Raw genomic sequence first — 15137 nt, forward strand, 5'->3', positions numbered from 1 at the left:
AGATCGGTAGCTAAGAAAGATCGATACACCAACAAAGCATCGGCAACAGCTTTTCCAAACGCAGAAACCGACGCAAAAACGCCCCCAGATCCCGAGACAAAAACAGGCCTCTGCTCCAGCTGGATATCAATGCAGAGAAAGAGATGTAGCAAAAAAGAAGAAAAAGCTCCGCGTGAAACAAAATAAACCGAGATCGGTTGAGCTTCGGCGGGCAGAATCGGCAAAGCCAGGGAAACACGTATCTTCCAAGACAGACAGACAGTCAGGATTGAGTGGGTGGGGGTAAGGAAAGCTCGCCATTTTTGGCTTCCCCTCCCGGGCGCCAGTTCCCAGCGTCTAAGGGGAGAACCAGCCAGCTGCGGCAACCGAGCTTGCGGACCGAGCACTCGAGACGCGTAGCTCTGAACGCTCGGGTAGGTAAGTGCCGTCTGGGTCCCGCTGCTGTTTTTCTGTGCTGCTGCTGCTACTTCTCTGGAGGATCCAGGATATTTGCACACACGAGCGGATTGTGCTTTTTTTGTTGTTGTTTTTTTGTTTTTGTAGTTGTTGTTTTTTCATTTTTTATTTTATTGCACTGCTGCTGCTGCTTTCTGTGAACGGAAGAGTCTTCTTCGCCGGGGAGCTGCTTTTCTTCCGAAAATAAATATAGTGTGACAGTGCGGGCAACGCGAGATCATTATCATTAACCATTTTTCTCACCGTCCTCGGCATCGTCACGTTACTCATTAACAATTTGAGCTTCATTGATTTGGTACCCCAGATAATTTGTACGTATTATACTCACACACACAGACACACACACACATAAATATACATACACAGTGTGAAAAATGTGCCTCATTGGAATCTCGATGATTCGGGTGTGAAAAACAATTTTCTCAGCTACTTTTTGTTTGTATCAGTAATTACTTTTCCATCCATACATGTATATGCCGCTTTGATTTTCCGTCTACCGCTGGCCGCTGGTGTCGACGTAATAAATCGCGAGCGCAGCTGTGGCAAAATCCACGTATGGTCATGCTTCGGCTTCTGCAGCTTTTTTCTGCTATTCTAACAACGTTTGCCAGTAAGTACTAAACAATTTTTCCTCTTCATTGACGTTTTTTTTTTTTTCCCTTCTCATACCTTGAAAATCATGCGTGTGACATCCCGATCTATTAACAACCCCAAGCACACGTTGGGAAGAAAGAAAAAAAACCTGAATCGAGCCATTGAAAAATTTCGGATCTCAGGAGGCGCGAGTGTCTATTTCGGCCGCGCCGCTCAAACATAAAACACACCGCGACGGAAGGTCCAACGAAAATATCTCCCCGCGCGCGTAAACGTTAATCTGCCACCCCCCCCCCCTGTGATTGACTCGAAAATAAAAGCCTCCTAACCCATAGGGGGGGAGGGGGAGAAAAGAAATCTAAAAATTCGGAAAACAAACGAGGTCAGAGAGTAAAAAAGCTCGAAAGCTCTCCCCCCCCTCGCCATACTGATTTTGTGTAAAGAGCAGCGTAGTATAGTGTACAGCACGGGCCGGAATGCGCGCATTCTCGCCAAATTCTATTTTCGCGGTGGCCCGCGCGCGTTCCCTCTTTTCTCGCACACACTCGTGGGAAGGTATATCATACTTTTGTTACCGAACCAGGCCGATGCTTTTCGAAATTCGCACGTATACGCACACACACACACACGTGCACGCAATTGAGTTTAGGACACGGAGGGGTAGGGATAGGGGGGAGGAGGAGGGGGTAGTTTTTGGGCAAGGTCATGAACTTTTTCGAGGGACGGGGGGTGGGGAGAAGGGCGACGATCGACGGGGCGCTATTGGCGGAATTCGAAGATCGGCTGGTGGTGCACCGCCGCGGATTGACGGGCGCATATGTGACGCAAGGTGGTTCTGCGCCCGTCATCGGTTGGGCGTTGCCGGGACGATCGGGTGACGATGGGAATGACATTCAATGGCTACTCCATACCGATATAGGCTCGCGTGTTTTACCGATCCTCGGCATTCCAAAACTCGTTTGGAGATAAGTGATTTGGGCAGCTCTATTCGCACCTCGAATTACGACACAGGTACACATGAGAGCTGTTTCGTTTCGAAAATCTCAGAGTATCGGTAACCAAATTGCCTTTTTTTTCTCCCCTTATAATTTCGTACACCGCCGATTCAAAATATCCTCGGTTGATGCTCATTGGGCGATATTTTAGAACCCCCAGTCGTAAACACGAGCTTCACACGGTGTGCCATTGGGATCAGGGAATGCACAGTACAAGTTGTTTGTCGCCGAACGGAAGCAGTCACCGATCATCGGCACAAGCTTCCACTGTCCTCCCCCGCGCCATACGGTTTGCCACCTCGGGTCTCCAGCACCTTGGAAGCTCCAAACAATGGCTCGGGGGCGCGGGAAGGTGAAGATTCTTCGCGATGATGGTCGCTTAGCCCCCGCCTCGTTGAGCAAAACTCTCGCAATAATATTCCTCCGGGAGCTTTTTCTATAAATACGTGCGCACGGCCGTTGGGAAAGACTCTACCGTGCGTGCGAGGGATCGGGTGTCGGGTGGCCCGAGGTAGAGCCCGCGAGAGCGAGAAGGAGAGTCTGGAGAGGAAGGAAAAGTCCGCGCGCCTCGGGCCGCTTCTCAAAGATGCTCTCGCGAGAGAGAGCGGCTATTTGTGGACTCCGGGCTGCGGCTGCTATTTCCGTAGATTGCCGCCCGAGACGCTACCCCCCCCCTCCCCCTATCTTTTCTTTCTAGAGCGCGCTGTATTTTTTGAATTTTTCGGGGCTTTTTTACGAAGGAAAAAAACAAACGACTTGTGGGTAGGGGAGGAATTTTTTTTCTTCCAAAGGCTTCGTTGCGAATTCGAACGGGTGTTTTTTTTTTTTTCCGATGGGTACGCGGGTATCGGAGGTATCCAGCGCGCGTTTATTAATACACCGGCGTTGTTTCCTTCGGCACCTTTAACGTGAGCGCTACTTCCGTTTCCCCTTCGCATTTGCGCGTGTGGAATCGAGTTTGGGAGTCGGTGGGATTCGAGAGCCAAGTTTCCGCGAAAGTTTCGAGCTTCCTGACGTAACGGCTTATTATTGGATGCGTTTGGGTGTGAAAAAACAAAAAAAAAAAAAAAAAAAACCCCAATCGATCGAGCTCGAATGACTAATTTGCGCTGCCAGAACCGTGAATTCTGTTCTGTGAAATTTCTTTCGAGGTGGTATATGGACGGAAGTTTTTTTTAAATAAAATCATGTTTTCTTACCAGAGTCCATAAATTAATAACTGCCAAAGATCCGATTTCGCAATGGCGTTTCCTTCGAATTGATGGAACCGTAAACTATGCATGATGACAACTTCAACGAAAAAACTATTCATTTGCCGATTTTCAAGATAGAATGATTGTACAGCCATGGTTTTTCACTTCCAGCCACTTGGTAATCCGAATCGTGTACTTTTACAGCTACATTAGTGCGCGTTTGTAAATGCCTACAAGCAGACGTTTCGGAATGTTTTTTTTTATTTTTTTTTTTTTTTTACAGAGTTTTCTAGTAAAAAAACTCGCAAAGCTTTAGAAAACGCGCAATTTTGTGATTGTACTCTGGAAATTTGTTCGTACAAAAACCACAGACTTCAGACTTGGGTGTATTTTCTCTTGACTTTAATTTTTTTTTGTAATTCTTACACCATGGTTGAGTCACCGTTGATTCAGTATTGATTCCACATGGGTTCAACGTCAATGTTGATGAAACTATAAATAGTAATATTAATAACAAAAAAAAAAAAAAATAGTTTCCAACCGATAACTTTTGTGAACTAATAAAAAGCATGCTTTGCCTGCGATGCTAAATTGAAAAAACCCCGAAAGGTCTAAAAGGAGAGGATCCCTTTTCCTGTGCCCCCAGTGACGCGACCACCGCTGTTAGTCTTCGCATTCGGATAAAAAGGAGAAAAAAAAAGCCATCACCATGGACGCGATCAAGAAGAAGATGCAAGCGATGAAGCTGGAGAAGGACAACGCCCAGGACAAGGCCGACACGTGCGAGGGCCAGGCAAAGGAAGCGAACATGCGCGCGGACAAGGTCAACGAGGAGGTCCAGGAGCTCACGAAGAAGCTCGCCCAGGTGGAGAACGACCTTATCAACAACAAGTCCAACCTCGAGCAGGCCAACAAGAACCTCGAGGAGCGCGAGAAATCCCTCACCAATGTATTTACCGCCCAGTTATTTTAACGCATCCTCATATTAGTTGCATATCGGATTTACCCGAACGACGCGTGTGTTTCGCAGGCCGAGTCCGAGGTCGCCGCCCTCAACAGAAAAGTCCAGATGATCGAGGAGGACCTCGAACGCTCGGAGGAGCGCCTCAACACCGCCACCGCCAAGCTCGCCGAGGCGTCCCAGGCGGCCGACGAGTCCAGCCGGTATTTCACCCTTACCCACGCGTGTCCGCCACTCGATAGACGCGACCATCAACACTGCATAGTCTCACTTTTTTGTTCGCAGCATGTGCAAAGTGTTGGAGAACCGCGCCCAGCAGGACGAGGAGCGAATGGACCAGCTGACGAACCAACTCAAGGAGGCCCGGCTCCTGGCCGAGGACGCGGACGGCAAGTCGGACGAGGTGTCCCGCAAGCTGGCCTTCGTTGAGGACGAGCTCGAGGTGGCCGAGGACCGAGTCAAATCCGGAGAGGCGTGAGTGAACACTTGGTTATTCATTTACTTCGGGGGTGCCATTTATCTTGAAACTTTCCTTTTGCCGTGTCCATTATTGTCACGCCAGAGAGTACACGATTGCATAAATATGTGTTCCTTTGTCGGTTTGTCCAGCAAAATCATGGAACTCGAGGAGGAGCTGAAGGTCGTCGGTAACAGCTTGAAGTCCCTGGAGGTCTCCGAAGAGAAGGTGCGCTTGGCGTTTGATAAGTCAATGTGACCTTTGTTTCCGGATACTGAGGGACGATGTTTTCCTTTCTTTTTTTTCCCCACAGGCCAACCAGAGAGTCGAGGAGTTCAAGCGGCAACTCAAGACTCTGACGGTCAAGCTGAAGGAGGCCGAGGCACGCGCCGAGTTCGCCGAGAAGACCGTCAAGAAGCTCCAGAAGGAGGTCGACAGGCTCGAAGGTTCGTTTCTTCACAGCAATGGTCGATCACCGAGCTTTTTTCCTCCAATTTTTCTTTTTCCCTCCGCAGTTCCCAAAAATTCCGTTTGCCTTTCAACGTAATAGGTGTGTACTCTTTTTACGTGGAATTTTAGGAACTCGGCCGTCCAACTCCTGCATAACGACCACCTAACTTATTACGTCCCATGTTTACCTTGTGCGAGTCGGAAGCCCTTAAACTTTTTGTCAGTAGCAAAATTAGTAGAGAAAAAAAAACAGACTTTTTTTTTATTCAATAGCGACGTAGTCACCGGCCAATTGAGTGTCAACCCGAACAAGTGATTTTTTGCTCGACGCCGGTATTTTTTTGTGAAAACGGCGTCGTCGACTAGTAGTCTGTGTCTCCTCAATGTTTACCCAATGACCGATTAGAAAGAAGAAAAAAAACAAAAAAAAAAAAAAAACCGATTTCTCGTTGCAGACGATTTGTTCCGCCAGAAGGAGAAGCACAAAGCAATTTGCGACGACTTGGACTCGACGTTCGCCGAGCTTACGGGCTATTAGATGAAAAAATGCCACTTTAATTTTAATTTTCACACCCGATTTCACGCGCACTACACACTATTTGTCCCTACCCTTTGTGGACGTCTATTTTATTTTATTTTTTTTTAATTTTTTTTTTTTTTTTTTCTAACGTTTTGAAGTTGCAAGTATTTGTACAGTTGAAAATTAAACTCTTCGACGCAATACACAAGCGTTTTGGTTCTCAACAGAATTTTGTCAGCACCTTGAGAAATTAAAAGACAATTGAGTGCTCCATTTTATTAGAATCAACTATAATCGCTAAAAATAAAACATTTATTTATGAATATAATTGCGTCACCAATAACTAACCCATAGTGAATAAGTGACGTATTGTAAACATGGTATACTTGAGCAAAAAAGCAACATCGACGACCAAGTGTATATAAAGCCTCTGTCCCAGGTATTTCGGAACACATAATGTTGTAAACCCTGTCCCTATGGTTTTAGTAGAGAAAAGCACCGCAACGTGACGAGAGAGAGAGAGAGAGAGAAAAAGAAAAGATATTCTCGTAGAAATTAGAGCATGTGTCATTTTTGGCGCTTGCCTACTACTACTCCCTTCCCTCCCACTTCTCTTTTCTTATACTTCTCCAAACGCAGAGCAAACGCCTCCTCTTGGGTTTATAGAGGCTCAAAGATTTCAACACCTTGAATTTTCATTTGCATCTATTATTTACTTCCCTTTGGTGCTTTCGTATCAAAAAATAAGCACCAGTACCATTAATTCTTAACAAAACATCTAGATGCACCAATTAGTGTTTGCAACATACTTATATACGTTATGGATATAAATAATACGATTAACCGACTAGACGTTCATAATCAATTTTAATTTCCCATGACATGATTTTTCAAGAAAAAACATATTTGAAAAAAAAACCATCGAATAACGCATGTGCAAATAACCATCCGACAAGTATGTATATAGCCCCATAGTTTATAGATTTCAATGATTGCACGCAACAGGAAAATTGAAGATTTCAGTCGACTTGCTAGTCACCCAATCGACAATAGATTATACTGCTTGTTAGTGAATAGTAAAATAGGTGGCTTGATTCATGTGGAAGACTATATGCTTTCGCATACAAGGCACGACTGCTGCGTTTGTCACCGTAGCAAAAAGTGCAATTAAAAAATATTGAAGGTTTTTAAATTTTTCACATAGACCAAACGGTTACACCACGGGTGGTTACACTTTTTGCCGTGATGAAAGTATAAGGTACTCCTGTGTGAAGCAGTCGTGTCGTAAAGTAAAACGAAAAAACCTCTAGAAACAGTCACCAATAAAAGAATCGACAAAAAATGATTCATATAGAGCACGTATGGATTCGTCGAATCCAAAATTTGTATTAAATAGTTGGCGAAACTGGCTATTCTACTTTTTAACTCTTTCCTCTTACTTTTTCAGACGAGCTCGGCATCAACAAGGACAGATACAAGTCTCTGGCCGACGAGATGGACTCCACCTTCGCCGAGTTGGCCGGTTACTAATTTACCTCGACTTCGAACATCACCACACTTCACGAGCAAAAGAAGGAAGAAATATATTTTTAAGATATATTTGTCACACACGATCGCCCAAACGAGACACATGTTGTTCATCCAAAGCAATTATTATCTCGTGGTGCGCAGCTCATCGGGTGGCTGCGTATAAAAACACAGTGCGTGTATTGCCAATATTAAGAACAAGATAAAAATTAAATAAAAAAAGAAAAAAAAATGCCAATAAAAGAAGAAGAAGAAATCACATCTTATATAATATTTATTGTATATCTCATCGATTGTGGCCAAGATTATATATTATTAATATTAATATTATTATTCCATTTTTTTTTTTTTCATTCTCTTAAACTTTCTACCACGTCTCTTACGCTCAGCCATTTTATATTATTTTTCCAAGTTCGGCTTTTTGTATGCACGCGTATTACTTGACACGAAATCGAAAAATCGTCAAAAAATTTATTTATGCAACTAACGATTGTGTAATTAAGCTCCCTCGTATTTATTTATTTTTATTTGTCGATGAACTGAAAACTTTTTTTCTTTCAAACAAGACGATTGTCACACAACTTTCCCTTTTTTTAACTGCTCCCTACAACAACTAAGGTTCAAGATTTTCTTTTTCATTCGTTTTTCATCAGATTTTAAGATAAATTTTATTTTTAAAATATTGAAATTGTACAGCGGAGGAAAGGATGTCTTTTAGCTTGGTTGGATTTTGTATGACTCGTGTTTAACTTTTGAAGATGATTTATGTGGGTTGTGATATTTAAAATAGTTGCATACCCCTAGACAAAAAATATATATTAAAAAAAAACCGGACGCACAGTCGCACACTTAGTTTTATCTTGTATTTATGAGTCATCATGTTAATGTTTTAAATTATTAATAAATGGCTGTAACTGTTTATGTTGTCGAGAGTTTCATTTTCCTAAATTAAAAATCCAGATTATTTTTTAGTTTCTTTTTCAAACCAGAATGGAAATATCGTAGGTATGAAATTTAATAACTTATTTTTATAAGTTGTCCAATAAATTTGTTAGAAATGAATTAATTACTGTGCACACTAATTTTTTTATTTTCTACTTGGATGGATTTTCATATGAAAAAATGTTACAGCAAGTTATTTTTCCACGTATATTTTAGTTACCCGTGATTTATTCAATTGATTCGTATATTAAAAAATCCAACTACATATTTCTTCTGTAGTAATTAGTAAAAATTTTACAATGAGACATTATACGTTCCACATTGTAATTAAAAAGTATCCAACGACAAATAGCAAAATTAAATAAGTAATTAAATAAATTTTCAGTTTAAAGTTACTGAAGTAACGTATTGCCGAATGTTTTTCATTACAAATATAAAATCTCTTGGCTAGTTTAAAAAAATGTTATAACAAAGTACCATATTTTCAAATTTGATGTAGAGCACATTCATGTGAAATATGTAACGCTGCTACAAATGAAATTATATCAAATATTCTATAAACTAATTTTTAACTGGGATAAAGAGCTCACATTTATCCAAAACTACAGAAAACTTTTTTTTTTTTTTTTTCAATACATCGAATATACTGTAATAATACATCGTAACAATTTAGGTAATTTATTTAAATTAATAACGTTATGGATAAGCCGAATGTAATTGCATTTAAATGACCTAAAGCTCTGGTAGGTGCGCACGTACAAAATTCAAATCGCAAGCTGCATTGGCGCCTTAATCTTGACCAATAGAAACGTTTGGCTAGAACATGACGCAATAATAGAATGTGATCCACAGCTGATCAGCAAGAGGCTAAATATGCTGCTAAATTAGTGGCACACACTCTCACTTAACTTAATAAAAGTATATGTCTAAAAGAAGTCACAGCACCTAATGGCTCTCATTGATTAGCTCACGTAAGAGAACACACAATACGTAATCATATTTACTCTTACGGTCATTGGACGCATACAGTTTTACTAGTTGAATATTTGCAAGAGGATTGTTATTTTATACCCAGTTTTTTGGTTTTAAAAACAACTTTGATGTATCAGAATGAACGATTCGGTAAAGCCGTTCGCCTGCATCATAGCTGGCTGCAACATGGTAAGGATTAGTATACGTAAACTGACAGTTCAACCTCTTTCGTAACTCTTAACCTCACTTTTAAATATCTCTATCTCTGCTATTGAGATACTCATGTTTTTGTTACTTGTTACCAACTAAGTATATGTTATTGTTCTTGTTTTTGCTCTTGAAATTTGATTAACAAACCTGTCATGTACAATTCATCAGAGTTTTATCAACGAAGATCATCTAACTGTCCACAAAAAGAAGCACGACATGATGTTGAACCTTGGAATTAACAGCAAAAACAACTTTTTCATTGGTGAGACGCCTCTTTCGTACTTTTATTTTATTGTGTGTTTTAATATACTAAAATATCCTTGCATGAGTATGTTGGTTCATACGTTTGTTCAATACAATAAAAAAATTAAAAACCGAATTATTGGTTTATTAAGTATACAACTATTGGCAATAATTTTATTTAAAAATGGAGAAAAAAGTATATAAGTGTTTACATATCCTTATTGTCAAACTAAGTAAATAATATGTTAAAAAAAACGTTTTTTGCCAATTAATTTTTTTAACAGTAAATATTTTTAATATCTAGCTGATCAAACACCAACACCAACAAGGTTTATTAGAAATTGTGACGATGTTGGATTATTTCAAGATTTACAAAGTGACAATCCATTTGAAGAAACATTTCGTAGAGCAGTGGAAGCGGGAAAAAGTGGAGAATTAACAGTACCTGAGGTAATGTTGCAAAAAAATATAATTGTAGTGATAAATTTAGTTATACTTGAATTAAATGTACCTTATGCATTGTGTCAGGTTCATGAAAATGATGATACATTACATACACCTAACATATTTCCTCATATTACTGAAGAATGTGCACCTTCAGTCAGTACACAATCTAATAAAATTACAAAATCTGAATCATCTATTGATCTGGAATCAGTTTCTAATAAATCTGCCCACATAGAAGACAGTAATACAATATGTGAAAACAAAAGCAGTGAGGATAATTTTGGCAATGTTTCCAGCAATAGCGCCATTTCCCAAAGTTTGTCAAGCTCACTAACAAACGATAATTCTATTGATAAACCAGAAACACATGTGTAAGTATTGTTTTTCTTATAAAATATGAATCTAAAATGTGAAGTATTAGATTAATATTTTTGTCATTATATTTTTTCACCACCATTAGGCCTATCAATGTAAATGAAATGCAGATATTACTAAAAACGGAAAGTGGCAATGTATTAAGATTTGTTGCTGCACCTACACTGGATAGTATGAATTCTGTCAGCCTTCAACCAAAATTACCAGCTAAATCTGTAACTGTAACTAATGCTAATAATAAAACTGACATTGAGATGGTTTCTGACCAGAAACTATTATTGGCTAAAATGGTAAATTTTTGAACCTTGCATGTTATTTAACAAGGATTTATATTTTTTTAATTTTGATCGGTTTTTTTCAATTTTAGAAATTGAAGCAAACTTTAACAAAGAACGGTGTCGTTATTGAAAATAAAAGTATTCAAAACAACAAAAATGCTTCAGTAGATATCTCGAAAGAGAAGAGCAAAATAAAAGTTGATTGCGTGAAAAAACAAGCCATTAAGGAGAGAAACAGAGCAAGTTCTATGCGTGCTAGAGCCAAACGAAAAGTGTGGATAGAACAGTTACAAAATTCTTTAAAAAATGCCAATGAAACTAATGCTAATTTACATGCTCAATTAAAGAATCTGCATTGTCAAATAGACAAATTGAAAACTTTACTATTGGCACATAAGGACTGTCCAGTTACAAAGGCTATGGAGAAAGGTATGAGCATTTTTAAACATTTTTGGTACCCACCTTACGCCCTACCGTTTATTTTTTTTTTTAATTAGATACAATACTAAACGTACCTTTGTCACTGTTTCTTTTGTAAGTAACCCAAACTATTTTTGTTTTTGCATTTACCACTTGGACTTCATGCAGGAAACAGAATAATAGTAAGTTCCAAGGTGATAGCTTTAAAATCAAGTACCCTTGAATCCATTAAACCGATAAAGCGTGCAAGTACTGAAAAATTAATCGCACCAAAGAAAAAGTCAATAGTTTTACCAACTGTAATGAGCCCTATTATCATACCAACCACTAATTCGACGCCTAATACCATTACACTTCATGCTGCAGAGGCGGTAAAATCAATACCTACCATCAATATTGTTACACCATTAGGCACAAGTGTAGGAAATGCAAAGACTATTTTAAGTTTCTTACCTACTGATTCAGAAAAAGTTAAAGCGAATCGGAGTTTTAGTGAGAATACTGGTGGATTGACACTTACTTGATGTAATTAGGATGGTTAAAGGAATCTTGCTAAAAAGTGTCATAAGAGGGTAAAGTGATTGAAGGCTCGAGCTAGTGGACGGCTTTGTTAAATGTGATATGTTTAATAATGTTAATTTTAGTATAAAACATATTTAACAGAAAAGGCTTGATTGATTGATTTCAGTTTCTCTTTTGAATATTAAGAGATGCTAAAGCAACCAACAACTTATGTATTTAAGGATTCGCTTTAATAATATTTTTTTTTTTGTTAAATTATTTTTTTTCAAAAAAGCAGTTAAATTTTACTAAACACGAAATATGTTATCACATTTTAATTTTTTTAAATAGAGCTACTTTATTGATTGTAAACATTAATGAACAGTTTTAAAGAAATTGATATTTCTCACAGATGTTGCAAGTTGTAAAATATATATCCTTTTAATGTTATATAATATTAATTTTCAAAAAGATATCGTTGAGAAGTTGTAATCAAAATTGCTTAGTACATAAGAAAAAAGTTAAGAAAAATCCTTAAATTTTGGTAAAATAAAGTATTACTCGTTGAAATATAATATTTCATGAATTTAAAAAAGACTTTGTTGGATTATTATTGGAAGAGTTATGATTTGTTGGAAAAGAGCGATTTACAAGCAGTTACCCTCAAATAATTGGTTGATTGATCTTGAAAATATTTCGAAATTCATTACCTACCCATGACTGTTATTATATTCATTATAGAAAAAAAAGGACTTCATCACACCAAAAGTTGATGTACAGATAATTTAATTTTTATTATTTATTTAAATACATAATATTCAGTACATAAATCACATGTTGTATGAATGTTATAAGCAATGAGGTTGTACATTGTACATTACATTTTTTAAATAAATATTTTTATAGTCAAGTTAATGCAAAATTAATTTTTTTCAACCCATACTCTGCTGTAGTCCCACGATGTATCTGTAACCCTCTGGCCCTTATCAGTTCTCCGTCCAGTAGTTTAAAATATTACACTCGACACGAGAATGATAAGGGGCTTTAGGCACGTTGCTTACTTCCTAGAGACATGATTACAGCTCCAATCTTTCAATAGCTGTTTTGGTAAAACAAAATCATTTCTTCTAAAACAAACTACGTACATACCATACGATATATTACACATTTCTATATTCTCACAATTTGGCTTAGTTTAGTTTTGTTTACTAATTAGATAAATTTTAATTAGACTTTACATTAGAAAACTGCTTTTGACATAAATCTCTGTTACAATTACTTACAGTTATTACTACACTGGACTTTTAAACATAATTTACATTTTGAATATAACACTTACAGTTATTTAAACACGTTGTCTCAATAGTACTTTTAATGAGATATTACATGAAACTGTGTACTAATCCATCTCGCACATACATCGCTTTCAATCGAAAATTTTGTAGTATTTCTAATTGAAATTTTTTTTCGCCTTTTAATAATATTAACATATTGTCATAAACATTAACACACTTCATTTAAAATTTTAAACTTAAGGTTGTATACGAGAAAACTTTTTTTTTATATTTCTGAAATTTATATTATAATTTTTGAAATTTCAACAAATATAGCGACAAAAATGATATATTATAATTCAAATGTATATATATTAAAATATATTTTTCACTTCGTTTCGTCCGTTATAACAGTATTTTTCTACATCAATGTTTTTTTCTTACAAATCAAAAAACCATTGTGATTATCACTTTGTGGCGGATAATTACTTTAGTGAGTTTCAAGTCTAGAATGAAATATTATAATTGTAATCGTCAATAGTATTCATGAAATTAGTGGTTAAATAACATACATATTTGTATGATTAAAAAATTCAATAAGTTTATGATGGAATTGATAACTGAAAAAATTAAAGATAGCCATATTTTTCCAATAATTTTTACAATAATGCTAAGAAATCTTTTGTACTTGGCCTTAATCACTCATGTACCCTAAAATGGGATACTTTGTTTCACAATAGCAAGTCAGATGTTAAATGACTCTATAGTTATGTACTACTTTGTGATGAATAGTTTCATTGTCTTGTTGGAGACTATAGTTCCTGAATGCGATAAATAGCCGACATTTTTATGTAAGATAGCAAAGAGAAACAAAGGAATTTCCTTATTATTTCTTTTGAAAAAAAATTTTTTTTAACGTTAACAAGTACACGATTTCACAGCTTGTAATCATTTTAATACTAAAATAACATTACCATGAGAAAATAATTGCTTTTATAAAACAATGTACTTGTTAATTTGACTTTGTATGATTTATATATAAACGCTGAACAATAACATAAAAATCACGAAGCAATCGACGAAATCTGTGCGATTATTTAGTTGAAAAATAATTTCATTAATTTCAGAGTTTTCGCCAAAAAGTTACAAATGTTCAAAGCTTATATAGCAACGTAATCTAATGAATATTCTTTCGTCTTACCACTTTGCCTAATCACATTTGAATATGCTCAAGGCACTGTATACAGGTACACATTATTCCGTCCAACAGAGTTATTTTACCTATGTCTCTTTGATTTTTCTCAAAAATGAGTCACTCTCACCATACATCCCGTAAATTAACTTTGAGAACTTTGTGTTCGTCACGTTCAGCTCGGAAAATCCTCTTGGCAAACATCGAAAGACCGTCCCAAAGCTCTTTCCCCTCGGGGCACCCGAAATTCCCGGGGCCTCACGCACAAAGAGTCCTCCCCCCCCCCGCACATACACTTACTTACACACGCATTCACCTAAACGCACCAACCAACTCTCTCACTCTCCCGAGGCAATAACATCATATTTTACAATCTTTCGCTCCGGCACAAGTATAATATATTGTGAGTAACTCACTCCGCGGGGCGCAAAGCTGCACGCAAAACACCAGCGCGTTTGTTTTTTCCCCCCTTCACCGTATACTTATGCTTTTATAGTATAACTGTATTTAGATGTGCACGAGCCTAGCACCACCAGACACACGAGTGCTGCACGGCACACAGTGAGAAAGAAAGACGGACGGACCTCCCCCTTGCAGCACGAGCCGCGGCAGTTCCGAGGCTTCGGCCATGTTTGCTCTCTCGTCGACGACGGTGGTGGTGCTGGCTGTTGCAGATTACATATATACGTATGACATTCTGCGGCTCTCTTCCTCGACGTCCCCTGGTTACAACGCACGCGACATACACCATAATGCGTGCATTGGTCTCGAGGGCGCTGCACCGCGTGCTGATTTCCCGTTCCTTCCTCGTGCCTGCCGACCCCAGCCTGCACGGGGTAGTTTTTTCATCACCGTAAGTGATTGTTTCCTCTCCCCTCCCCAAACCTTCTTATGTAGCACTGTTGCCCGCATCTTTAATATTCATCCGGGGGGGGAGGGGGGATATCACGTGGCGCGCGAGTGTGTATACACATGCATGAACGACGAGGAGCTTTTTCGTGCGTGAGAACCCCTCCTACGACCCCCCGCGCGTGTACGCACGCATGTATGTGTGTATCGGGCGATTCATCGCACTCGTGATTAGCGCGCCTACGCACATTATTATCTTCCGGACAGCGGATGAGGGGCCG

At 38.4% G+C, this 15137-nt stretch overlaps 2 protein-coding genes across 5 annotated transcripts; both read left to right on the forward strand.

Moving 5' to 3' along the window:
* Window positions 1–341: 341 nt before the first annotated feature.
* Tm2 (tropomyosin 2) lies at window positions 342–8072 on the forward strand. Of its 3 annotated transcripts, none has more exons than XM_014352569.3 (7): window positions 342–417; window positions 3885–4187; window positions 4269–4402; window positions 4485–4673; window positions 4809–4884; window positions 4970–5102; window positions 7074–8072. In XM_014352569.3, exons 2-7 carry the CDS (start codon window positions 3948–3950, stop codon window positions 7154–7156), a joined length of 855 nt encoding a protein of 284 aa, XP_014208055.1. In that variant the 5' UTR covers window positions 342–417; window positions 3885–3947; the 3' UTR covers window positions 7157–8072. The 3 variants fall into 3 exon arrangements, with proteins under 3 accessions (XP_014208055.1, XP_023246533.1, XP_014208056.1); XM_023390765.2 differs by having other exon boundaries at window positions 342–413; XM_014352570.3 differs by lacking the exon at window positions 342–417 and adding an exon at window positions 460–508.
* An 895-nt stretch (window positions 8073–8967) lies between these two features.
* Atf-2 (Activating transcription factor-2) lies at window positions 8968–11817 on the forward strand. 2 transcript variants are annotated; one of them, XM_014352550.2, is made up of 7 exons: window positions 8968–9256; window positions 9446–9539; window positions 9825–9970; window positions 10049–10338; window positions 10428–10632; window positions 10710–11049; window positions 11209–11817. In XM_014352550.2, the coding sequence occupies exons 1-7, from the start codon at window positions 9206–9208 to the stop codon at window positions 11562–11564; spliced, it is 1482 nt and encodes a 493-aa protein (XP_014208036.2). In that variant the 5' UTR covers window positions 8968–9205; the 3' UTR covers window positions 11565–11817. The 2 variants fall into 2 exon arrangements, with proteins under 2 accessions (XP_014208036.2, XP_089450457.1); XM_089594331.1 differs by having other exon boundaries at window positions 10719–11049.
* Window positions 11818–15137: the final 3320 nt, after the last annotated feature.

This window comes from Copidosoma floridanum, unplaced genomic scaffold (genome assembly GCF_036245765.1).
Source record: "Copidosoma floridanum isolate Cflo_tuat_1 unplaced genomic scaffold, Cflo_Japanese_pri ptg000021l, whole genome shotgun sequence".
Lineage (NCBI taxonomy): Eukaryota > Metazoa > Arthropoda > Insecta > Hymenoptera > Encyrtidae > Copidosoma > Copidosoma floridanum.

Excerpts from the sequence above, each read along its gene's own strand:
- Tm2 (XM_014352569.3), top strand. The coding sequence starts at position 3,948 with ATGGACGCGATCAAGAAGAAGATGCAAGCGATGAAGCTGGAGAAGGAC. Across the intron at positions 4,188-4,268 it reads GCGAGAAATCCCTCACCAAT|GCCGAGTCCGAGGTCGCCGC; the intron begins GTATTTACCGCC and ends TGTGTTTCGCAG. Across the intron at positions 4,674-4,808 it reads CGAGTCAAATCCGGAGAGGC|CAAAATCATGGAACTCGAGG; the intron begins GTGAGTGAACAC and ends CGGTTTGTCCAG.
- Atf-2 (XM_014352550.2), top strand. The coding sequence starts at position 9,206 with ATGAACGATTCGGTAAAGCCGTTCGCCTGCATCATAGCTGGCTGCAAC. Across the intron at positions 9,971-10,048 it reads GAGAATTAACAGTACCTGAG|GTTCATGAAAATGATGATAC; the intron begins GTAATGTTGCAA and ends GCATTGTGTCAG. Across the intron at positions 11,050-11,208 it reads TACAAAGGCTATGGAGAAAG|GAAACAGAATAATAGTAAGT; the intron begins GTATGAGCATTT and ends GACTTCATGCAG.